At 52.8% G+C, this 25,264-nt stretch overlaps 3 protein-coding genes across 9 annotated transcripts; 2 read left to right on the top strand and 1 right to left on the bottom strand.

The window, feature by feature from the left end:
- The first annotated feature begins 1,303 nt into the window (after positions 1-1,303).
- CD27 (CD27 molecule) lies at positions 1,304-7,345 on the top strand. Of its 5 annotated transcripts, XM_070790250.1 has the most exons (7): positions 1,304-1,924; positions 2,088-2,219; positions 4,438-4,604; positions 4,799-4,951; positions 5,143-5,232; positions 5,870-5,983; positions 6,235-6,460. In XM_070790250.1, the coding sequence occupies exons 1-6, from the start codon at positions 1,789-1,791 to the stop codon at positions 5,945-5,947; spliced, it is 756 nt and encodes a 251-aa protein (XP_070646351.1). In that variant the 5' UTR covers positions 1,304-1,788; the 3' UTR covers positions 5,948-5,983; positions 6,235-6,460. The 5 variants fall into 5 exon arrangements, with proteins under 5 accessions (XP_070646351.1, XP_070646350.1, XP_019817218.1 ...); XM_070790249.1 differs by lacking the exon at positions 5,870-5,983 and having other exon boundaries at positions 1,305-1,924; positions 6,235-7,345; XM_019961660.2 differs by lacking the exon at positions 4,438-4,604 and having other exon boundaries at positions 1,311-1,924; positions 6,235-7,345.
- Positions 7,346-9,121: 1,776 nt separating this feature from the next.
- On the top strand, positions 9,122-16,741 carry TAPBPL (TAP binding protein like). 3 transcript variants are annotated; one of them, XM_019961656.2, is made up of 7 exons: positions 9,124-9,660; positions 10,212-10,427; positions 10,578-10,850; positions 12,015-12,353; positions 13,545-13,847; positions 15,353-15,442; positions 15,608-16,741. In XM_019961656.2, the coding sequence occupies exons 1-7, from the start codon at positions 9,600-9,602 to the stop codon at positions 15,649-15,651; spliced, it is 1,326 nt and encodes a 441-aa protein (XP_019817215.2). In that variant the 5' UTR covers positions 9,124-9,599; the 3' UTR covers positions 15,652-16,741. The 3 variants fall into 3 exon arrangements, with proteins under 3 accessions (XP_070646349.1, XP_019817215.2, XP_019817214.2); XM_019961655.2 differs by having other exon boundaries at positions 9,125-9,660; positions 10,209-10,427; XM_070790248.1 differs by lacking the exons at positions 15,353-15,442; positions 15,608-16,741 and adding an exon at positions 14,370-14,865 and having other exon boundaries at positions 9,122-9,660; positions 10,209-10,427.
- Positions 16,680-23,638, bottom strand: VAMP1 (vesicle associated membrane protein 1). The gene is made up of 5 exons (XM_019961658.2): positions 23,482-23,638; positions 20,315-20,441; positions 19,970-20,128; positions 19,204-19,255; positions 16,680-18,805 (listed from the first exon to the last, which is right to left on the bottom strand). Coding segments are annotated over exons 1-5 (357 nt in total). The 5' UTR covers positions 23,484-23,638; the 3' UTR covers positions 16,680-18,788.
- Positions 23,639-25,264: the final 1,626 nt, after the last annotated feature.

Below are 25,264 nucleotides of genomic sequence, written 5' to 3'. Positions count from 1 at the left end.
GTAGTTAGGGGGCTTCCCAGGTGGCACTAGTGGTAAAGAACAGTAAGATATGCGGGTTCGACCCCTGGGTCAGGAGGATCCCCTGGAGGAGAGCATGGCAACCCACTCCAGTATCGTTGCCTGGAGAATCCCCATGGACAGAGGAGCCTGGCTGGCTACAGTCCACTTGACATAACTGAAGAGTTGGATATGACTGAGGCAATTAGCAGGCATGCCAGTGGTTAGGACTCCTTATTTTCAGTGCTGAGGCCCCAGGTTTCAATCCCTGATCTCAGAACTAAGATCTGGCAAGCCATGCAGGAAAAAAAACCACCAACAGTGAAGATACAGACCATCATCTGGGAATGCAGGTACTGGTGGCAGCAGAATCCTCAGATCCCCAGGGCTCTCTGAGGGGGGGGAATTCAGGCACTTGGTTGGATATAGCCAACGGGATGGTTTTGCACAAGCAACTCTTCAGATCACACCCCTGTGTGGCTTCCCACTCGAGAGGACCCTCCTGAAGAGTAAAGGAGGTTGGGGAAAGGCAGGAGGATGGAAAAAATGAAGAGAAAGGAAACCGAAGAGTGAGACAGAGAACAGATCTGACAGAGGAGCCCACAGGGGTGTGAGGTTTCATGAGCAGAATGGAAACAATGCAAAGACCCTGAGTGAAAAAAATAGCCTGGAGAAACAAGGCTATGACCAATGTGCTCCTGGGACTCAAAGAGAAGAAAGTTCCACTGTTTCTGACATCCCCAAATCAGTCTTCCCAGGAGAGCCACAGATACAGGGGAAACAGGGAACAGCCTTTAACCCCAAGTGCCCTAAGCTGGGCGAGCAGACACTCAGGTGCTCCAGGACCAAGGGCAGACACAGCCGGTGGTGGGAGGAGAGGATGCAGATGGTAGAAGGGGTGGGAGGCCTGGCAGGAAGGTTAAGTGACCATGCGTGAGCTCCTGGCACACAGTCCAACAGGGCCCAGACACAGGTTCAAGTCTCTTGTGTGCAATTCTGAACAATCCCAAAGCAAACTCTTTTGGCTGTAAAACCAGACGTCAGTTGACTCAAGGCTGGTTAGAGTCGTTATTCATCCACCGAAACAGTGGATAATCTGGGGACAGGAACGTTGTGCTGGGTGGTGAGCGATGCCCCAGCCCCGTGAATTTATCTGTCGTATGGGGCTGGTTTCTTCCCCAAATCTGAAAAATTCTGAGCGTTATCTGACCTCCCTGCCCCCCAAGAGTTTCAGAGGACAGCGTGCACACCTGTACTCAGTTCTGGTTTCCCTTCTCTATAAACTGATGACATCTGTGTAGGAAGCAACATTGGGGAGGCGTGGGGACACGCAGCTGTGAACAGGGGGCAAAGGTGGGCATTTCTGTGTATAGATGTGTGAATACGGGAAGCAGATCCCTGTGAACATCCAACACCTGGTAACAGTGGCAAGCAGAGACAATTCAGTTCGGAAGAGAGACAGAGACCACGAGAGGCTGGGCATCGGGGCATCTTCGAAGAGAGCAGGTCTTCTGACAGAGCCGGCCCCACACCCAGCACCCAGCACAGGAAAGGGGGAGGGGTGGCAGTGACTGCCTGAGCGAAAAACAGCTACGAGAGAGCTTCGACTGCATCAAAGGTCAGCCTGCCACCAACTCGGGACGACTCTGAGAAGACCTGCCCTGGAGGTGCTAAGAAGAGACACCAGCACCCAGCTGGGAAGGTGCCAGCTGCCCCCAACCCTGCCGCCCCACCCCGAGGCTCGCAGTCAGCAGCTGGGGTGCAGGAAGAGCTACACCCAGGGCAGGAGTCATGGCCCGGCTACCTCCCTGCTGGCTGTGGGTTCTGGGGACCCTGGCGGGGCTCTCGGCAACCCCAGGCCCCAAGAGTTGTCCGGAGAAGCACTACTGGGCTCAGGGAGGATGGTGTTGTCAGATGTGTGAACCAGGTAAGAGGGGGCCTTGCCAGGGGCCAGCTGCTTGGGGAGAGACAAGACCAGGCCTGGGACTGGAGGGAAGCGGGGAGGAATGCTGCAGAGGCCAAGAGGCAGCCCTTGGAGAGGGCGGGGGAGTGGTTTTCCTGGGGCCTTGACCCTGGCACTCTGCTCACAGGAACGTTCTTGGTGAAGGACTGCGAGCAGCACAGAGAGGCAGCTCAATGCAATCCGTGTACACCGGGGGTCTCCTTCATGCCGGACCACCACAGCCGGCCCCACTGTGAGAGCTGCCGGCACTGTAACTCTGGTGAGGTGGGCCAGCGTTTGGGGGAGCAGGGCAGAGAGCTGGTGTGGAGAAGCAAGAAGGTTGGGGCGGGGGGAGTCTGAGCTTCTGTGGCTTCAGTGGAGCCCATGGTGGGAACTGGGGTGCCCTGGGCAAGGCATGTTGATGTACAGGGAGCGCTGAGAAGAAGTGGTTCAGGGCAGGAGTGAGCAAAGTTTGACGGACTGATGAGGAGGGGTCTGTGACTACAATCAATGCAAAACAGGAAGCGGCTCTGGGACCCTAGATTTCAGATGAGCAACTCACCCCCGTTCCTACCCCCTCCCCAACTGATGAATTGGTGGTGTTCTCAGAGGGCACATTTGTTCTGGAACTTGGAATACATCTTCCTAAGGACGTGACAATACAAGCTAGTGAACCACAACCTTTTTTTTTTTCCCCTCCAAAAGCCAATGTAGGAAAGAGAATGTGTATGTGGCTTGACTTTTATTTTGTAATTTCATCATTTTTACAATTAAGAAATGAAATAGCAGCTGCGTTGTGAACACTGTCATGCTTTCCATTTTAGCTAGAATTTTTGAAATGACGTATGTGCCAGTGTACATAGATCGGGAGCTTGAAAGTGGTTCCTTTGAACAGACATTCTCCAGCAAGATACAATTGCGGGCTATTTAACTCAAGTATGATATTACTTACCTGTAAATGCATTGAGTCCAGTTAGCTTTTTCAATACTGTATTCTTTAAAATAAATACAAGGTTTTGCCACTGCAAAACAGTCAAATGGCAACATCTGTAACACACAAGAGGTATTCCTCAGTCTACTTACACATAGGACTGTACATGGGTGTGTCTCTCTTCTGGGCCAAAACCCCCAGCAATATTGGGTTTTTGGTTTTTTTAGCCAAAGCCCCCCAACTCACTCGGCAGGCCCCACTGGAAGGCCTCTTCCCAGTACTGAGCCAGTCCAGCCCCCTTCACTACTCTCCAGCCCAGTGCAACCCACGATCTTCCTCTGTGAGGTTCAGCCCATAGAGCCCCAAAGCACCCAGGCAGGACTGGCTGCAGGACTCGGAACACTGGAAAGAAGTTGACTGGGTTTGGTCCTCTTGAACCGCAGTATTTCCATCTGTAAGATGGACGAGTGCCTGCAATCAGCATGGGATTCTGTGCACAGGTTATACACGGCGAAAAGAACTCCCAGGCTCCTGAAGGCTCCACTGAAAACAGTGGCACTTCACTGGCTTTTGACCAATCCCAGAGCCCTTTCTTTAACCCTTCCCATCCCTTTTGGCAGGTACCCTCCTGGATCTCCTTCACCTTTCGTACCCTTTCCCATATTTACCACCACCGTCCCCCCTTCCCCATCAATGCTCTCCCCTTGCAGATCCTTGTCCCGGCTGGCTCACAATTCCTAGTAAGCCACAAGGAAAGCAAGTTCTAGTAGCGACTACAAGTCAGAATTCAGAAAGGAGATGCCACAGGGCATAAAGATGAGAAGGAATAAGGATAAGAAGAAATTCACACCCTTTCCTGACCAAAGGCGTGTGCTAAGGAAACTGTCAGGGTTGATGGAAGCCTTCAGCATCCTCAGACATCCCTTTCTGTAGGCCTCTCTCGCCTGTGAGGGCTGCTTTCCCTGGGTTCCCATGAGTGCACTGCCCTAAGCAATGGCCCCCAGAGACTCCCACTCAGGCCTGGCCCACATCCGGGCTCCACCTTCCCCAGAATCACCCTTCTCTTCTTGCCCCCAACCACCTGGGAGCCCAGCCCACACAGCGCCCTTCCTACCCTCCTGCCCCAGGATCACTGATTGGCAGCCACTCAGCACCTGACCTCTATACTCGACTACAATCTCTATTTTAAAGGCAAAGGATGTCAGTACAGGTGAAAAACCTATCCGAGATCACAGCAGTTCCCACTTGCTAACAATTAACTACCCAAATGCCCGTTAACAGTAGAGGGATGGCTAGGTGTAGCCACACCATGGAAAACTATGCAACAGTGAGAATGAATGATTTGCAGTCACACTCAACACTGTGGATCAGTCTCACTAAGAGCTGAGTAAAAGCAGGCACAGACAAGCACAGGCACAGGGTTCCTTCCATGTACAGAGTTCAGAAACTGGCAAGACCAGCTCGTGGTGTTAACAGGTCCGGAAGTCAGTGGCTATTCTTGGTGGGAAGGATGTTAGCGACTAGAACCGCACGAGACTGGTCATCTTGTTTCTTAATCTGGTGCTAGTTACACCTGAGTCTGATTTGTCCCAGTTCTCATATGAGATGTTTGTGACCTGTATACCTCTCGGTAAGTATACTTCAGTAAGGAGTTACAAAAGCATCGATGAACGAGAGGGAAAATCATGCAAGCTGTTTCAACTTCTGAACCATGAAGCTTCTAGAAGGTTCGAGGTATTCTTGAATAACGATAACACTACTGGCAAAGACACTGGGTGACGGTGGAGGAGGGGCAGGCCTGGGTGGAATGGGGCAGGGAGGCAGGGATGGGAAGGGTAGCACATCCCTAGAGGTGGGCCTGGGATGGGGCTGGAGCGGGGATTAAGCCAGTGGATCCTGTGTGTTCCCTCCCCCTCTTCCGTCACCAGGTCTTCTCATTCGAAACTGCACCCTCACGGCTAACTCAGAGTGTGCCTGCCCCGAGGGCCAGCAGTGCAGGGACAAGGACTGTATGGAGTGTGATGGTCCAGCCCAGGCCCCAGGCCCACACCCACAACCCTCCCACTTACCTTATGCTGAAGGTAAATTCCAGGAAACCCATGGTCTGATCACACCCCAACCAGCATCCCCTCTCCTATACCCAGCCCCACATAAGCTGCCTCCTGTCACCCTGTGTCCACCTTCCCATCTCCCCCAGGGCCTCTCAGGCCTTCAGTCTTGCCTTGTGCCCTCCGGGGCCCGTGGCTGCTACCCAACTCGTCTGCTTTTCCAGAGATCGCAGAGTCCAGGACAGACCGGCACACTCAAACTCTGGCCAACTCCAGGTGGCTGCCGGCCCCAACCCTCTCAACCCACTGGTCACGTGAGTTTTCTCCCTACTCCCCACCCCAAGAGAGGAGGAGAATGCATGCAGGAGGGTTCACAAGGGAAATGGAAAGTTGCTCAGTCCCGTCCAACTCTTTGTGGCCCCATGGACTGTAGCCCACCAGGCTCCTCTGTCCACGGAATTCTCCAGGCAAGAATACTGGAGTGGGGAGCCGTTCCTTTCTCCAGGGGATCTTCCCAACCCAGGGATCAAACCCAGGTCTCCCACACTGCAGACAGATTCTTTATCATCTGAGCCCGCAGGGAAGCCCCCCAAAGGGAAGCCAGCCACAAAGCTCCTAGGAGCAGGGGTAAGAAGAGGAAGAAAAGACTTCCCTGGAAGTTGAGTGGTAAAGAATCCTCACTTCCAATACAGGGGACTCGAGCCCGATCCCTAGTGGGGGAACTAAAATTCCACATGCCACGGAGCAACAAAGACCCAACATAGCCAAAAGTAAATAAAAAGAAGAAACAGAAGCAGAGTCCAGAGATTAGGAAAGGACACGGTCCAATGGTGGGGGTAGGGGAAGAAGGCGGGGAAGGGGAGAGAAGCGGGCAGGAGGGCTTGGCTGAGGGCGATCAAGGGCTAGGCCCTCCCCCAAGCCCCCTTGTGACCCCTGCCCACCCCATCACAGCCCAAAGGTCCCTGTGCAGCGCGAACTGCATCCGCATCTTTGTGCTCCTCTCTGGAATGTTTCTTGCTTTCACCATAGTCGGAGCCCTGTTCCTCCATCAACAAAGAAAATTAAGTAAGAGACAAAATACAGGTCCTAAAAAAAAAAAAAAAAATACAGGTCCTGCACCCCACCTCACCTCACCATCTTGGCTTTGCCACCCAATCTGGAACCTCTGGGCCTCTCCAGCTCCATCTTTACCAGCCTGTCGCCTCTCTTCCCCTCTACTATGCTGGGGCCCTCCTGACAGCCCGCCTTCACTCACCCCTTCTCCCTTCACCCCTCCTCTACCACGGGCCAACAACTCCTCTGATTCTCCTCTGCAGACGCAGGAGAAAGTCCAGTGGCACCCGCTGAGCCTTGTCCTTACACCTGTCCCAGCGAGGAAGAGGGCAGTGCCATCCCCATTCAGGAGGATTACCGAAAACCAGAGCCTACTTCCTACTTCTGAGCCAGTGCTCCTCGGAGAAGGCCATCACTGCAATCAAGTCCTAGCCTCCACCTCACCCCACTGGCCATCCAAGGAGATCAAGAGAGGGCACCTTGAATTTCAGCACCACCCTCTCATTGGGACCCTTTCCCGTGTGCAGACTTGAGAAACTATTTTTGCTCAGTCGCTAAGTCATGTCCGATTCCTTGTGACCCCACCGACTGCAGCACACCAGGCTCTCCTGTCCTTCACTATCTCCTGGAGTTTGCTCAATTCATGTCCGTTGAGTTGGTGATGCTATCTAACCATCTCATCCTCTGTCACACCCTTCTCCTCCTACCCTCAATTTTTCCCAGCATCAGGATCTTTTCCAGTGAGTCGGCTCTTCACATCAAGAGGCCAAAGTATTGGAGCTTCTGCATCAGTCCTTCCAATGAATATTCAGGGTTGATTTCCTTTAGGACTGACTGGTTTGATCTCCTTGCTGTCCAAGGGACTCTCAAGAGTCTTCTCTAGCATCACAATTCAAAAGCATCAATTCTTCAGTGTTCAACCTTCTTTATAGTCCAACTCTCAAAACTGTACATGACTATTGGAAAAACCATAGCTCTGACTATACAGAATTTTGTTGACAAAGTGATATCTCTGCTTTTTAATACAATGTCTAGATTTGTCACTGTTTGCTGTTGTCCCTAATGGCTCAGATGGTAAAGAGTCTGCCTGCAATGTGAGAGACTCGGGTTTGATCGCTGGGTCAGGAAGATCCCTTGGAGAAGGGAATGGCAACCCACTCCTGTATTCTTGCCTGGAGAATTCCATGGACAGAGGAGCCTGGTGAGGTACAGTCCATGGGGTCACAAACAGTGGGACACAACAGAGTGACTAACACTTTCACAATTTCACTTTCACTTTTCTTCCGAGAAGCAAGCATCTTTTAATTTCATGGCTGCAGTCACCGTTCACAAAGATTTTGGAGCCCAAGAAAATAAAATCTGCTACTGTTTCCATTTTTTCTCCCATCTATTTGCCATGAAGTGATAGGACCAGATGCCATGATCTTTGTTTTTTGAATGCTGAGTTTTAAGCCAGCTTTTTCACTCTCCTTTGTTACCTTCATCAAGAGGCTCTTTAGTTCCTCTTCATTTTCTGCCATTAGGGTGTTATCATGTGCATATCTGAGGTTGTTGATATTTCTCTTGGCGATCTTGATTCCAGCTTGTGATTCATCCAGCCTGGCACTTCACATGATGTACTCTGCATAGAAGTTAAATAAGCAGGGTGACAATATACAGCCTTGATGTACTCCTTTCCCAACTTTGAACCAGCCCATTATTCTATGTTCAATTCCAACTGCTACTGTTGTCTAACTTCCTGACCTGCATACATATTTCTCAGGAGACAGGTAAGGCATTCCATCTCTTTAAGAATTTTCCACAGTTTGTTGTAATCCACAAAGTCAAAGGCTTTAGCATAGTCAATGAAGCAGAAGTAGATGCTTTTCTGGAATTCCCTTGCTTTTTTCCTATGATCCAACAGATGTTGGCAATTTGTTATTTGGTTCCTCTGCCTTTTCTAAATCCAGCTTATATATCTAGAAGTTCTTGGTTCACATACTGCTGAAACCTTGCTTGAAGGATTTTGAGCATTGCCTTGCTAGCATGTGGAATGAGTACAATTGTATAGTAGTATGAACATTCTTTGGCATTTTCTTTCTTTGAGACTGGAGTTAAACTGACATTTTCTAGTCCTGTGGCCATTGCTAAGTTTTTCAAATCTTCTGGCATATTGAGTGCAGCACTTTAACAGCATCATCTTTTTAGGCATTTAAACTGCTCAGCTGGAGTTCCATCACCTCCCCCCTAGTTTTTGCTCATACTAATGCTTACTAAGGCCCACTTGACTTCACATTCCAGGATGTCTGGCTCTAGGTGAGTGACCACATCATTGTGGTTATCCAGGTCCTTAAGACCTTTTCAGTACAGTTCTTTTGTGTATTCTTGCCACCTCTTCTTAATCACTTCTGCTTCTATTAGGCCCATACCATTTCTGTCCTTTATTGTGCCCATCTTTGCATGAAATGTTCCCTTGTTATCTCCAATTTTCTTGAACAGATCTCTAGTCTTTCCCATTCTATAGTTTTCCTCTATTTTTTCGCATTGTTCACTTACGGCTTTCTTATCTCTCCTTGCTATTCTCTGGAACTCTGCATTCAAGAGGGACAAGTCGTGGGTCCAGACAGAGGAGGTCAGCTGCAGCCCTGAGCTGCAAGAGGGCTGGGGCTCCAGGCAGAAAGCATTCCACCTCCCTAAGGCCCACGTGCTGTATCTTTGGTCCAGCTGCTGCTGCTGCTGCTGCTAAGGCGCTTCAGTCGTGTCCGACTCTGTGCGACCCCAAAGATAGAAGCCCAGCATATTCCCCCGTCCCTGGGATCCTCCAGGCAAGAACACTGGAGTGGGTTGCCATTTCCTTCTCCAGTGCATGAAAGTGGAAAGTGAAAGGGAAGTCGCTCAGTCGTGTCCGACTCTTCGCGACCCCATGGACTGCAGCCTACCAGGCTCCTCTGTCCATGGAATTTTCCAGGCAAGAGTACTGGAGTGGGGTGCCATTGCAGAAACCTGGCGAAATAAAGCTACAAAACACAGTGTGCATAGCTCTCCGTCTCTGAACTCAGGCTCCCAACACAGGCCACGCCCACTTCCCCGCGCAGACCCGCCCAACCTGCGAGCGGACCCGCCCACCCTGAGCGCAGGCCACGCCCACCCCACGATCTGAGGGCGGAGCTTTCTTCGGCGCAGACGCGCTGGGGCCCCCGGGGGTAGTGGCGGGGCTGGCAGGTGAAGGGAAGTGGGAGAAGGTCCCAGCTACTGGGGAGCCTTCGTCTGTCATCAGTCCCTTCCTTCCTCCAATCTGCCTCCGTTCCCGTACTCTGTCTACACTTTCTTGGGGCTGATCGGAAACAAAAGGGCAAAGGGGCGCACGCAGCAGAGTCAGGTCCTGAAATCACCAGGGGATTTCTTTTGCGGGCGAGAAGGTGAAAAGGAAGAATAGTGACCAGACTCTGGCTCCAACGGCTTCAGCCAGCGGCTAAGGCAGCCGTGATAACGCTTTCTCAAAGTGAAAGCGAAAGCCAAGTAGACGGAGAAGACTGACGGCGCCAGGCGGCCGACCAGGCAGGGGTGTTTGAAGCCCCTTCTCCAGCCGACCCCTGGCCAGCAGGGGGACTGAAGAAGGGCGGGGGAGGAGGGCCCGAGAGCAGCCCCCATGGGCGCCGAGGGGTGGTGCCTACTGCTCTGCTTGGCTTTCTCCGGGGCGGCGAACGTCGGTGAGTCGGGTGGACAGGCTGGTAGGGTGCGTTGGGCTCAAGAAGCATCAGGTAGTCACCCTCACCGAGGTCCCAGAGAGAGTAAGGGGCCAGGGATGGCTTCCAAGCGCCCTCTAAGCGCAACAGGTGGAAGGTTCCGCGGCTAGTAACGGTGAGAACCAATTTTGCTCGGAGGGAGGCTGAGAACTCAGTGGAAAGGGCCAAACCAAGGAACTAGGGGCCTTCTCGGTTATACCGCAAAAGCAACAGACCCTGGGGACTAACTGGGAAGTTGAGAGGCTATTAACGTCCAACAACCAGGCTCGTCTTCTCTCCCAATGCAGCTTTGCTCATTCATTTCCTTTTGCTGAGAATTCCTTTAACGGAAGAGAGAGCTTTTCATGGATTGTTGGAAATAAGAGTTTCATAAATCTGGTTCAGGGTAAAACAGGAAAGGAGCTAGGGATCAAGAAGATTAACCCTTGATGACTTGGCAGTTTCGGGCAGGGAGTAAATATAGGAGTAACTTTCTGGGCAACAGGGTGCTCACACCAGCCTGTTCCCTGCAGCAGAAAGGCAATGGCAGGCGGTGGACGTGGTCCTGGACTGCTTCCTGATGGAAGAAGGTGGGCACCATGGAGGGTTCGCCAGCAGTGAGAACATGGTGAAGGCCGTGCTGGTGCTGAGGCAGGTACCAGTGCCGGACGATGGCTCCCTGGAAGGCCTCACAGACTTCCAAGTGGATACACTGACCAAGGACAACTCACTCATTACTTTCGAGGCCTCAGGTACAAGCCCTTCACCCTGTGCCCCAGTCCTTCTGGGCTCCCTCCAGTTCCTGAGTCTGGTTCCCAAGTAGGCTCGCCCACACCGGCTTCCCATCAGCCCAGGTATTCTCTACCCAACTCCATATCTGTGCTGCCCTCTTCTCTCCACAGTGAACCTGGTACAGATTCCCCAGGCCGAGGCCCTGCTCCACGCTGACTGCAGTGGGAAGGAGGTGACCTGTGAGATCTCCCGCTATTTCCTCCAGGCCAGGCCAGAGGCCACTGTGGAGATGGCAGCCTGGTTCATCACCAACGTGCAGGTATCTGGAGGGGGACCAGGTGTATCCATGGTGATGAAGACTCTTGAGGATGCTGAGAATGAGACTGTCTTGCATCCCACGCTGAAACTGCCCCTGAGCCCCCAGGGGACTGTGCGGACTGCAGGTGAGAAAACGAAAAGCAGCAGAAAGTTTTGATTTTTTTTAAAGGGGCAGAGATAGGGGAATAGTAGGAGAAGGGAGGGGACAAGACCACCTCCATGCACATTGGTCATCTCAGGGGGTTCCCAAGGCCTCAGTCTGTTCTTCCCAAAGACCCCAAAGGGGGATGATTTTCACCTAGTCGGGTGACCTGAGGACATAAGACATGTGATGCTCTATCCACTTGTGCTGTCCACAGCTGCCTTAGTGAGCTGAGTACTAGTTTCTCCCAGGGAGCAGCTAGCCTGATCTAGTGCTTCAAGATGAGAGTGGAACACAGGCCCACAGAATTTGTTCATTATCTCTCTCTTTTAATTTATTTATTTGGCTGTGCCAGGTCTTAGGTGCAGCATGTAGGATCTAGTTCCCCAACCAGGGATCGAACCCAGACCTCCTGCATTGGGAGTGTGGAGTCTTACCCGCTGGACCACCAGGGAAGTCCCCCTGGATGTTTCTGAATCCTGGCTGCTATCTTGTAGATGTCCCACCACTTGGATTTGTCTTTTTTTTCATTAGACTGAAGTTCAGCATGTTTGGCTCAGATTTCACCACTGTGTGCTTTTTTAAACTCTGACTTCTTTAGTCTTCTCGTCAGCCTTGCCCTAAGCACATGAACATGGCAACACTGAGTGGCTTGCCGTAGGTCACAGAGCCAATAAGTGGAAGAACCAGGCTTCCCAAAGCTTTGCTGGCTGTTCCAGGAGTTCCTTCATACCTGAGGGTCCACGGTAACCCATACTTTCGTATGTGTAATTTGTCTGGTCCATAACTTTCATCAGATTGTGCAGGGGGTACAAAATGGTGAAGAGTACCACGTGTGCATGGTGTCTCTCAACACGCCCCAGGCGTGCTACAGCTCAGGGGTCAGGTGGCCTCAAGGAGGGAGCAGCCCACAATCACCCCTCTTTCTCCCCGGTGGCTCAGATGGTAAAGAATCCACCTGCAATGCAGGAGACCAGGGTTTGATTCCTGGGTCAGGAAGATCCCCCGGAGAAGGGAATGGCAACCTACTCCAGTATTCTTGCCTGGAGAATCCCATGGACAGAGGAGTCTGGCAGGCTCATAGTCCATGGGGTTGCAAAGAGTCGGACACGACTAAGTGACTAACACTTTTCACTTTCTCCCACAGTGGAGTTCCAGGTGACCACACAGACACCATCCCTGAATTTCCTGCTGGGGTCCACAGCCTCCCTACACTGTGGTTACTCCGTGGCACCTGGCTTGGACGTTACCAGCGTGGAGTGGCGGCTGCAGCATAAGGGCAGTGGCCGGCTGGTATACCACTGGACCATGGGGCAGGGGCAGGCCAAGCGGGAGGGTGCCACCCTGGAGCCTGAGCAGCTGCTCACAGCTGGAGATGCCTCCCTCACGCTACCCAGCCTCACTCTACAGGATGAGGGGGCCTACATCTGCCAGATCACCACCTCCCTGTTCCGAGCTCAACAGGTCATCCAGCTCTACATCCAAGGTGAGGCCAGGGTCAGTGACCCTGCAGAGAGGAAAAGGAATATGCCTTTGAGAGTGTTTTCCGGAATGGGATCAAACACAAGGGCACTTTGCTGAGAGGCAGACTGCAGTCCCACAGCCTGACTGTCTTCTCTGTCCTAGAAGCACGGATGGCATCAGATTGAGTTTCCCATCAGGCTCTCAGAGAATTCCATTCAGTTTCCCATCAGGCTCTAGGATAATTCCACTGAGAAATGTCCCGGCCAAGACCCTGCTGCCCTGCCCCAGCTGCCTATCTCTGGTCACCCCAGTCCTTCTGGACCACGTTCTAAGGAGGAGCAGCAGCAAACCAAGGAGGGGCTGTGGGAGCGGTCCTGACGGGAAGAATTGTTTTTCTTTTTATTTATTTTTTAAATTTTGTTTCTTTTATTTATCACTGATGGCTGTGCTGGGTCCCTGGACTTCCTCTAGTTGCCCTCCACAGGTCTGTCTTTGTGGTGGCTTCTCTTGTTGCAGAGCCCAGGCTCCAGGGCATGCGAGTCCAGTAGTAGCAGCTTGTGGCTCAGAAGTTGTGGTTCCCAGGCTCTAGAGCACAGGCTCACTAGTTGTGGCTCATGGGCTTAGTTGCTTCGTGGCACGGGGGATCTTTCCAAACTAGAAATCGAACCCGTGTCTCCTGCATTGGCAGGTGGATTCTTTACCACTGACCCACCAGAGAGGGCCCCTGCCCCGCACCGGGAGGACTGTTTCAAAGCTTCCCTTGTAGCTCAGCTGGTAAAGAATCCACCTTCAACACAAGAGCCCCCAGCTCGATTCCTGGTTCGGGAAGATCTGCTAGAGAAGGGATAGGCTACTCACTCCAATAATATTCTGGCCTGGAGAATTCCATGGACTGTACAGTCCATGGAGTTGCAAAGAGTCGGACATGACTGAGCAACTTTCTTACGTTACCTTACACGACTGTTTAAAATCACTGGCTGATGGTGATGTTAAGAAGCAAGCCAACCTCTAGTTGGTTTTGCTCTTGTTTTTCAGTGACCTGTGGGAATCATGCCCCTTTATGTCCTGCCTCCAGGATGCACCCTGCACCTCACTGAGTAGAAACCCTCCATCCCCACAACCTGCTATCATGCTCAGCAGGAGGAGAAGGCTCCAGACTCCTCTGCTGTCCTGGTGATCCCTGTGGGATTTGATCGCTCCTCCTTTCTTCCAGCTTCCCCCAAAGTACGACTGAGCTTGCTGAACGCAGCCCCACCAGCCACCCTCATCTGCAATGTTGCTGGCTACTACCCACTGGATGTGTCTGTGACCTGGACCCGGGAGGAACAGGGTGGCTCCCCAGCCCCTGTCTCTGGCGCCTCCCTCTCCAGCCTCCGGCAGAGCCCAGCTGGCACCTACAGTATCTCCTCCTCCCTGACGGTGGAGCCTGGCTCTGCGGGAGCCACTTACACCTGCCAGGTCACCCACGTCTCCCTGGAGGAACCCCTGGGGGTCCATGCCTGGGTTGCCCCACCAGGTATGGGACTGCCCTACTTTCCCCACCTCTACACCTGGGCTCAGGGCTCCTGTCCTCCAACCTAGTTCTGCTTCCTACGGTCTCAGCTGCTGCTTTCCCAAGGTGGGGGCCTTCAGAGGTCTGACCACATGTTCCCCGAATCTTTTATTATCCCCTGGATCCTGGGGTACCAGGCACTGCTGAGAGCTGGAGACCAGGGCTGAGCAGTTCCTCATCCTGCCCTCGAGGAGCTGGAGGGACAGACTAGGCCATCAGGGCAGATGACCCACCCAGGGGGTAGGGGGAGGCCTGCGAGGCTCAGAGGGCCAGGAACACCAGGACAGAAGGAACGCACGTGTGACAGCCTCATTATAGAATAGCCTGAAAGAACCGGGGGAGCCGCATGGCTAGGGGCAAGGGTGTGGGGGGAAGGGGGCTGTGGTCACGAAGCTTGAGCGGTGCTTGTATTTATTCAGGACTGAGCCAGCCCTGCACTGAGCACTCAGATGTGGGCCAGCACACATCTCACACCTTCCATTTTAGAGATGAGTAACGGACTACAGTCCAGAGGATCGCAAAGAGTCGGACACAACTAAAGCGACATAGCGCACAGACGCAACAGCACTTACAGATGTCCAGTCAAGGTTGTCTGCCTAGAAAATGGTAAAACGGAAAACGTGAACAATAGGTCGCCTGATTTCTCTACAGCTTTAACCCCCCTGCTGCTATTGGTGGGCAAATAACAGGCCTCCAGCTGAACTTTATCCTGAGGCCACAGAATGTCATCAAAAGGTCTTTTTTGTTTTTAATGTTTGGCGGATATTGAAAAGTTTATTTTTTGAACATTGATACTTTTATTTTTTAACTAGAGGAAAATTGCTTTACAATGTTGCATGGAAAAGTCTTATGCCATGCAGTTTGCAACTTGAAATGCATTACTTGGTGGCTTGCGAGGCCATAAGCTTCCCTAAAGTTTATGGGATTTTGTCTCAGCTTACATCACTCCCCAGTTATTTACAAAATTGCAGTTTAACTGTCAGCAACTTTGTTTAGTTGCTCAGTCCTGTCCGACTCTTTTGCGACCCCACGGAGTACAGCACACCAGGCTTCCCTGTCCATCACCAACTCCCGGAGCTTGCTCAAACTCAATGTCCATTGAGTCGGTGATGCCATCCAGCCATCTGATTCTCGGTCGCCCCCTTCTCCTCCTGCCCTCAATCTTTCCCAGCATCAGGGTCAACTGCTAATCTAAACTAAATCTCTCTTGTAAGACAGTTTGGAAAACTGTTGTCACAAAGTGGGAAGAGGTGGAGGATTGTGTGGAGTAACAGGCGGACAACCACCCCCAGCAGGTCCCAGCACCCCATGTGCCTGGTTCCTGGGTGAGGGCAGAGGAGCAGCTGATTGGAGCTCCTTGGCCAGGCACATACACACACACAGAGCGCACTCTCCTTCCTGCGTGCACACGCTGTGGGCGAGGGTTCAGGAGGATTCTTGCCACTGATTTCCCTCCACGCCTCTGTCAGTTGCAGAGCAGAAGTCAGCCCTGGGAGTCCTTCTGGCCAGCATCCTCTTCGTCCTGACCTTGCTGTTCCTGGGGCTGCAGAGACGCCAAGGTAAGAAAGCGCCTGGACACCATGGGTTCTATCCCTGACCGCCCTCACTTAGAGATCAGATGCTCTGAACACTGCCACGCCCAGACCAGGAATAAAGCCAGCCCAGTCCCAGCTCTTGGGGTTACCCCACTGACAGCAACCTTGTTCCCTCCTGTTTCCTCCTAGCTACCTCACCAAGGTCTCCCAAAACCTCAAGGCACTCTGGGTAGCCGCTCTCCTGCCTTAAATGTAAGAGATCCACATTCTCCCAGAAGGACTCTGAGCCGAATCCCAGACTCCAAAAGGCCCCAAGAAAGCTAAAAAGAAGGCATGGATCACTGACTCTGGATTTCTACAGGCCCCTGCCCTCCTTCATTGCACGCCCTGGGCCGATATACCAAGGGAGAGAGCGTGGAGAGGTGGCAGGGTGGCAGGAAGGCAGAGGTCTGGGTGGAGCTTGAGACCTGAGCCAGCTTGGAGGTGGAGGTGTGGGGCTGGAAAAGATGCCAGAAAAAAAAATTCAGAAAGGAGCAGGGGAAGGACAGTGGGACAGGGTGGGAACTGGATGAACACACAGTCACCGAACTATGTCCAGATAAAAGCGCCGAGTGTCCTCGGAAGCAAAGCTTCTCCACTTCCCTCTTTCCCCACTCGGGGCCCCGCCTCCCAGCCTTGCTACTCTACCTGCCAAGTGTCTGAGATGTGAAACAGAGACCCTCAGAGGTGGCCCCCAGGGCCCCGTCTCAGCTGCTCTGTGTAACCCTGAGCTGTGGTTAAGCTCCTGCCCCTTTGGATGGCTGCTAGACATTTTAGGACTCTACATGCCCCTCACCCCCTCAGCTGCAGGGGAGAGATTGCTCCTTTTAGTCATTTCTCAAACGGGTCTGGTCAGTACACTGGACTTGACAGCAGACGGCTGTGCGTGAGGGTCGTGGGGAGCAGAGCGTCTGGCCCAGGACCTAGGGGGAGATGGCAGCAGCTGTCTGAGAAGACCTGCAGGTGTCTGTCGGTGAGACACCACTCAGCTTCCTGCCACGGGTTCCTGTCACTCACACCTGGAAGAGCCGCCGGGTGGCATCAGGCATGAAGGCTGAGAGCGGAGACCACGTCCCCTGCCAACACCCAGACCTTTCATCTCGAGGGTGATGGCACATGTCAGCCATCCTTCCGGCCCAAAGCACCGTGGGAAGGGAACCAAAGAGAAACACCACCCTCCACCCCGCCGAGGTCACTCCAGCCCAAACAACAGCCGACTCGCTTTAGTGGTAGGAAGCTGTATTTTTTGGCCTTTGTTCAGAATACAGGAAATTGGTGAATACATGCCTTTGGTGGAAGTACATCTGTTATTATTCCGTACATGGAGGAGAGTGGGGTTAGGAAAAAAGACAGAGAGGTGATGACAGACACACAGCGGAGACCCCACACCGTCTCATGGCAAACCGAGGAGGGGCTGTGGGGCCTCAGCTTCACGTGGCCGCGGAGCCCCGGGCTCAGTTGCATATGTGCTTATGCACATGGGTGTGGGGTGCGGGGGTGAGGACAGCGAAGACACAAAAGAGGGGACAGGCGGGGTGAGAAGGAGCGTAGAAGGGCTGCGTCCCCAGAAGCACTGAGCCAACTACCTCTGGGACAGACGGGGCAGAACCCAGAAGTGATTTCCTGTGATGGGGCGGCCCAGGAGGGCGGGTTTGCTCCAGGCTTGGGACACATCGAGGCCAGTGGTGGTTCTTCTCCGGCGGTGACCCCCTGCATCAGGCAAGGGGAGCCCAGGGGAGAGTGGAGGCCTTCGAGGGGGGCCGTGAGGAGGGCACATTGACTGCCTTCGTCCAGCTCTTCCGTCCCACCCTGGGGCAGGACGAGGGGAAGGGGGGTCGGGGCGGAGGGAGAGGCAGGAGGGTTGTGCGTCGTGAAATGCTACTGCATGGAGGGCCAGCCAGCCCAGCCTGGCCCCCTGCCGCCTCCCGCTGGCTGGACGGGACGCATGAGGGGACCAGGTGGGCCCTCCGCCCCTCACACCCGGTCTGGCCCACTCGATGCCCTTTCCTGAGCCCAGCCCCAGCCCCTGAGACAGGCCGAGCAACCCCGTCCTCGGGTCCCACTGTCTGTGCCACAAACCACACAGACAAGTGGGGAGCGGAGGAGGCAGCACGGAGTCCAGGTGCACAGGGTGCTCTGGGATGGGAACGAACTGCAGCAAGAACAGAGGCCACTCTGGGTGGGGAGGCCCCGAGGCAGCACAGGACCCACAAGCAGGCCTGTCTGTTGACATCCACCTCAACCCCGGGGCTGGGTCGCTGCAGGCACTGGGCTCCCTCAGCACTCAGAGCACGGCCGGGCCCCCCTTGTCTTTAGCAAGTTCACTGGGGGAGTATAGGGGGGTAAGGACTCCCCAAGGGTCCAGGGCTTCTCACCTCCAGCCCCTCATCCTCCTCCATCAACAGGAAGGAGCAACAGGAACCTCAGAACGAGAGGGTGAGAAGTGACTTCCTCCAGGCTTGTTATTTTTCGGGTTAGGCCCTGGACTTGCTGTGTCTCTATAACCCACAGGCATCCTCTCTTTATCTATGCCAGTAAAATTCAGTGAGTCTCAAACTCTGGCTAAATGAAATTATTTGATGCCCTCATGAACAACACAGAATGGTGTAGAAAACATGGACGAGCGCCCCATCCAGATATGAGCTGGCGGAACTGCTTCTAGAATGGGAACGGGAGTCCTGGCATTTTTTCGCTATGAATATGTGTCCTCCAGGTCGCTGGAGGACAAAGTAAAAGGTGGTAAGATCCCTGAAGACAGAAAATCTTAAGACTAACGGATGGGACATCCCTCTGCAAAACAGGCTTGACTTTCTTAAGGCATCCTGCACCAGGCCCAGGCTGGACTGCAGACCCGGTCCAGGCTCCCCTGCAAGGCCTGGCCCAGGAGAAGGACTCCAGGTGAGGGACATTCTCCCAGCTGTCCCCAGCCTGCTCCTGCCAGTGGCCTGGCCTGGCTTTTCCAGGCAATACCACGAGCATAAGCCTCTTCTCCTCCCCCTAGTCCTGGCCCTTTCTTGGGCAGGTCACCTCAGCTCCGCCCCTTCCTAGGCCCTCTGCCTCCAACCCTTTGGGGGAACTTGAGAGAGCGTGAGAGGGGAGGAAGGAGATGCCCGCTGTTGTTTACCAGGCAGTTACCTCAAGACTGCACCATGAGCAGCATTTCCGGTGTCACGGGACCAAGTGCAAATGAAAGCAACAAAGGAGGAGTGGGCGATGGCGAAGCGGGGCTGGGATGGAGGAAGGCAGATGGGGGAGTGCCAGGGAGAGACGGAGGGAGAGAGGGACATGAGTTCAGACGGCCAGGGGGAACAGGGACGGGGGTGGCATGTTCTCAAGCAAAAAAGTAGACTGGACACAGGAATCGGGAGGTCCCAGATGGCAAAGAGAGAGACGGGAGACAAGAGGGCACATGACATCAGGTTACTAGACACCAGGGGTGGCCGCAGGTATCCCACCCCCACGGGCACCCTCCACCCATGCCTGTGACAAAAGAGCACAGCCCCACCTCCTCAGAACCAGGAGGGACCACCGTCCCCCACAGTCCTGCAGAGGGAAGGCGTGTCCATCCAGGAAGCCCCTCCTGCCCTCCCGCACCCAATGATGACCCTCCCCGCCGCCCTGGCAGCGATCTGATCTCCGTACCTCAGTCAGAGCAGCCCCACTCCCCAGGCAGGCAGGCAGGGCTGGGAGGAGACTCCGGGACCTTCCCACCTCTTCACCCCACCAGCAACCTCAGCGATACTTACTTACAATAACTACCACGATGATGGCGCAGATGGCTCCCAGCATGATCATCATCTGGGGGAACATGGACAAAGAGTGAGCCCTTGGGTTTGGGGAAGGAGGGAAGGAGGCCCGGGCTGGGGACATGAGCGCAGCACTGCCCCAGTCCTGGGGAACAGTGGAAGAAGCCACACAGCCCCCAGGATAGCTGGAAGCCTTCCAACCCCACCCTGTGCACCACCCCACTACCCCATCAGATAGTAACCCCTCCACCACAGCTGGAACTTCTCGAAAACATCAGAGCATCTGCAGCCTTCTCCTTTTCCCCTCTTCCTGTAGCTTGGAGGCTTTCAAAGGAACACCAGAGGAGACGCCAACTTTGAACCTTTAGTCATCAGGTTCATTGTTCATCATAAAGTGTTCAGCTCATTCCCCAAGAGCTGCAGGTGTTTAAATATGTATCTACCCCAGCCATTGTGTCGACATTGGTGTGTCTTCGGAAGGGTTTGCAGGGGTCCTCCAGGAAAAAGCAGCTTGACTAACCCCTCCAAACTCCTTAAGGTCTCCAGGGCCCCCAGTGAGTGGTTCTGAGTGCTCTAGCGTACCCTGGTGGCTAGCTTGGGTAATGCAGCTTAAGAAAGCGGCGATCCAGATTTCCTCTCAAGAGAGGCGCCAGCAGAGGATGTGGAACCATTCCACATTCCACAGAGAATGTGGAACCTAAGGGTTTTCCTGCCTCCTGTGCGTTGAGACCCAGGAAAATAACAGGGAGGGGACAGGAACACTCACCTTGCAGTTTTTCCACCAGTACTTCCTCTTTAGCTTGGCAGCGCTGCTCTCAAATTGTGATGCACCCGCCTGCAGAGCGTCGGCTCGGTCATCCAGCTCTGACAGCTTCTGGTCCCTCTCCAGGACCTTGTCCACGTTTACACGCATGATGTCCACCACCTGAGCAGGGCATGGGAACACAGAGCGGCTAAGCTCCCCCAGAGCTGGGGAGAGCACCCCGAGGCTGCCCTGCCTAACTCTACAGGGTGCCCTGCCTCCCAGAGCCGTTAGCTGCCCCTCTACATAAAGAGAAGTTTCCAGACTCCCATGATTTGGAAACCCTCGGAGAAAAAGCTATCCACCTACCTCCTCCACTTGTGCCTGGGTCTGCTGTAGTCGTCTGTTACTGGTCATATTAGGAGGAGGGCCAGGGGGACCCCCACCTGGGGCAGCCCCTTCTGCCCCTTCAGTGGGTGGCTGAGCTGGAGCAGACCTTTGGGGAGAAGGGCACAGAGTGCGTGAGACAAGAAAGGAATCCCGTGCATTCTCGCCCCGCAGCACCAAGGTGGTGGCAATAATAAGGTTATTCGCAAACAGCAGGGGTCTAGCTCCTTGGCAATGCCAAGTGGGGAGATACGATACAGACGCAAGGCAAAAAAACAAAAGATCTTGCAACTGATGGGGCCCAGCGACACCCTGGGTGGAGGGTGGAGTCAAGAGCTCTCGTCTGGGCTGTCCTCTGACCCAAACTCAAACGCATACTCTGGCACGACGGCTACAGGGACAAATGGGCCAGCCGTATCCTGACTGTCATTTCTGGGCCTCCCAGAAGTCAACCTGGAAAACTCCAATCCAGGTTAGGAGAATTATACGCAAAAAAACTAAACTTTCAGGATAAGCTTTGGAGAAGGAAATGGCAACCCACTCCAGTAGCCTTGCCTGGAAAATTCCATGGACAGAGGAGCCTGGTGGGCTACAGTCCATGGGGTCGCAGAGTCAGACATGACTGAGTGACGGAGCAAGCACTCAGGACAAGCGTACAGATTAACAGCTCTTTTTTTTTTTTTTTTTTGCAAAGGCTGAATATAAAAATAAAGGCCAAGCGGACAGTCTCTGCTGAAGGGGAGTCAGTTATTGGTATTTTTCACGTAGTGATTATAGTGTGTCGTGGCCACTGTAGGACGACTTGGAGAATCACCAAAGGCCTCTGTAGTTGGAGTGAGTCAGAACTGTTTGCTTGCTTCATTTTTTGGCAGAGAAGGTTGGGGGTTCACTTAGATAGAAGCGGGGCCCAAACCAATTGTGTTAATTGTGAGACTGTTCCAAGAGCCTAGGCAGAAAACAAAAATACTGGACACAGTCTTCAATATATAGGCATCAGGGACATTCTGTCCCTTCTTGTTCTAGATTTGGCATCAAGTCTAGGAGGCTCTCCTAGTTCTTTAATACCAAAGAGAAATCTTGGTTTACACTGAATATATACAGACCATTCTCTTTCTCCCTTAGCCTTAGGGTGGGGGAATAATCTAGCATGAAAAAACTGTTAGTCACTCAGTTGTGTCCAACTCTTTGCAACCCCATGGATTGTAGCCCTCCAGGCTTCTCTCTCCATGGGATTTCCCAGGCAAGAATACTGGAATGGGTTGCCATTCCTTTCTCCAGGGAATCTTCCCAAATCAGGGATCGAACCCAGGTCCCCTGCATTGCAGGCAGATTCTTTACCATCTGAGCCACCAAGGAAGCCCCATCAAGCATGGAGTCCTCCAAATAAATCCCTCTCCATGTCTCCCAACACATGGAAGCTAAATTCATGCCCTAAAGAATTTTCAGAAGTCTAACCTGAGGCATGAGCTATTCTCTGCCAAGGAAGAACTCACAGGTAGGAGAGAAATTGCTCAAATTTGATGGAGAAGAGAAATTATAAGAACTCCTCAAACAGAAGCAGAATCTCACAAAGCACACCTCATCAGAGCAGTCCAAGAGTAAATGTACTACGGATAAAACATCACAAAGTCGCCAAAAAGGAAAAGCCTTGACTCTTCACAGTAGAACTAATACCCAGAAGTTCCTCCTCTCTACGTAAATTTCAGTCTAAAGAGACAGAGAATAACCCCTCAGAAAGGCTATTCTAGCAGATGACACCTGACTTATCCCAGTTAAAAGAATTGTTTTCCCATTTCCCTTTAAGGCACAAAAGAGGCAAAGTAAAGATACAGAGCTCTGGAAGCCGCCAGACTCCTCTGCTGCTACTGAGCTAAGCGATCTAATTCTCTGAGGAAAGTGGAAAAGTCAGTGAGTAGGAAGCAGCCGGCGTTTGGTCTTGGAAGTGGTCCAGGCTGGTGGCACCAATGACAAGATTAAGGTCAGAGACCTCGTGACACCCTTCTAGTCACCATGCTTTCCTCACCTCCTTCCTTCATCCCACATGGATGCTACTGGGAACCAGTCAGCGGAGAAGGCTCCCCCTGCCCAAAATGAAAACACAGAGCATCCTAGGGCTTGGCCAAAACACGTAAACTACCATATACAGCTTAAACTGTAGAAATCAAATACAAATAGTTAGAAAGCTTTGGAAGGGACCATTTCACTTACTACTTGTTGGGAGTTGGGAACACGCAGGAGTAACATATCCAAGGCTAGTTATAAGCCTTATGTAACATAAGTACATCTCCCCCGCCCCCGCCTTTTTTTTTGTCACCAAGAGAAGCAACATGAATACGTCTTGGACCAGGCCAGGACTCTGGGCAAGAACGGGAAGTTCTTCCACTTGTCTAGCTATAGTTCTCCCTTAGGATCTTGAGGCAGGGATGACCATGACTAGATGACTAAATTGATTATTAGAGACTAAACCTAATGTGTTAAGGGAAGGTGGAGGTGCGGGAGTGGTCCTCAGCTCTATTTCTCTTCCAAATACTTGGCTAAGACTCACTGACAGGAAAACACCTCCTCTATGGGTGGCCTTGGGATGAATGGCTGCTCGGAATTGCCTACCACTGCCCCTGGAGTCCTTGTGAGCTGCTCACCAGAGAACTGGCAGACAAGTTTCTGAAGCTTTGCTCACTACCAAGAGGGGGCTGCTCATCGCGATCGGGTTGAGGGGTGTACACAAGTGCAGACGCTGCAGAGCAACCCAAGCAGCTAACTGGCAGGTGCACCCATGACTGTCCTTCCAGAAGCCCTAAGTACCGCCTTGATCAGTGACAAGAAAGAGCCTGGAGCCCCTCTCGGGTGTCTCCACGCCCCACCTTCGCCGGAGACCCGACTGAGGAGTCCCGCAGGCGAGAGGAGAGGGGGCAGTGAATGTGGGACCCCCGCGCCCCGGCCGCGCCCGTGCGGTGCCGGCTGCGGCTGGTGCAGGAATGGGGTGCTGTGTCCCCTCCCGGGGGGGTGGCCCGGCCCGGGGTTGGCGCGCGGCGGTGGTTCCCCGCGCCGCCGCAGCTGCTGCAATGCGCCATTTTCGGTCCCGCAGAGTCCGGCGCTGGGGTGAGAGCTGGCAACAAGGTGTCGCGCCCCCCACATCAGAGTCAACTCACATGTCACCGAGAGAAGAATGAGAGGACCGTTTCCTCTCTGGAGTCTGCGGCTAGACACCCGATCGGGAAACGCTGCGGTGAAGCCGCCCGCACCTCCGAGCTCCGCCTCTGGCTGCCCACCGGAGCTCTAACTGCGGTGGAACTTACTGCAGTTGCCGCGCCGGCCCCAGTCTTTATCAGTGCTGGCCACGCCCCCCAGATCAAGCTGACAACCCTGCAGCCCAATCCATTCCCAGGACGGGCGCTAGTCCCCGAAGCGAAGGCCGGACAAGGCCTAGAGTGCCCGCCCCTGAAAATTGGCCAATCACAGCTCTCTTCTCATTCTGACTCTGGAAAGGCGCTGCACCGAGACGATCTGACCAACTACAACTCTGGCTTGCTTATCTGTCTAACTAAGCGAAGGGGTTGGGTGGAACTCGGCGCCAACCCTCTGGAAAGGCGGCTCCAGTAGTTTGAATTGGACCTTTTTTTTGGTGTCTCCCAGCCAATCGCTGAGCAGTTCCCCGAGTCTGGGCCCGCCCACGGCCCGTCTCCAGCCAATCACGCAGCTTTCTCCAACAGCAATGGGCGGGCCCCCGGCTCTCCCAAACCAGGACTCCCGAGCCCTGGGAGCTGCGGGTGTTCGGCGATCTAGGCAGGGCCCAGGTACCCGCACCCTGCCGATCTCCACCTCATCTCCCTGCTTTTGACAGACAGCTCTGAGGAGGCTGAATCCATCAAGGCAAAGCCGCAGGCTCCCGGGGCCAAAGTAAATATCAGAGCTCCTGTCATCCGATTTACACAACCAACAAGCCCCTTCACGCAACGTAAATTTGACTCCCCCTTCCCTCTGCGCCTCCTATCCATCCCGGGTAGTTTACCACGTCGACTCAGTTACCCAAACCAGAGACCTGAAAACTATCTTAGATTTCCTTCCCGTTCATTTTCACCTGTCCTCTAACAATTCACCAAGTTCTCCTTCCTAGTATTTCAAGTATTCTCTTCCCTCGTCTCCCTGTCCCACTTCAGATTATTCTCTCATACCTGGATGCCATCAGTTGTAAAACTATTACTTTATGTCCCGATGAGTAAAAAGGTAACAAATAAACTGTGACATAATGCTTTCTTATCACTTCGATTTTTTATTTTATATTTATTGAAAGAGTAGGTTTCTATAGGTACAGGTTTTTATCATACTTCATTCCCATGGAAAAACATAAAAAGGAAAACAGAAAAGAGTAACACAGTAACAGTGTTCCTGAAATCTCACAGACAGCAAATTTTATGATTCATTTTTTTGACTCAGATGTGTATGATTTCCACACAATGTAGTCCTCTGTGCATGCCATCAAGGGCTTTGGTGATGCAGCATTTCTTAAAGGAATGTTCCTTTTCTGTCTCTGGAATTTTCTTCCAAGCCTCAGACACCTATTTGGCAAATTTTGATTCTTATGAGCCAGTATGACAAATACAGTATGACTGTTCTGGCTAATAGTTATAGTCAAACATCCCAATTTATATGTTCAAATGAAAAAAAAGTGCCAAGTGGCCTCTTAAAATTAATGAAATATAATATCTTCCTGTTTCATCTTGCCCCTCAGTTATAACCATCCTCTAAGAAACCACCAGGGTGATCTACCCAAATGTCACAACCCTACTTAAAAACGTTAAACAATTAAAAACATAATGCATTGATCATATGTGTTTATCCCATCCCCCTTCTGAAACTACATCGAAATGAGAATTTGTAAAAATTGAAAACAAATTATAAACCCTTCAAGACAAATAGAATGGAAGGAATTGG

The sequence above is a fragment of the Bos indicus genome, chromosome 5 (genome assembly GCF_029378745.1).
Source record: "Bos indicus isolate NIAB-ARS_2022 breed Sahiwal x Tharparkar chromosome 5, NIAB-ARS_B.indTharparkar_mat_pri_1.0, whole genome shotgun sequence".
Classification (NCBI taxonomy): Eukaryota; Metazoa; Chordata; class Mammalia; order Artiodactyla; family Bovidae; genus Bos; species Bos indicus.
This window is presented reverse-complemented; position numbering and strand designations above follow the sequence as displayed.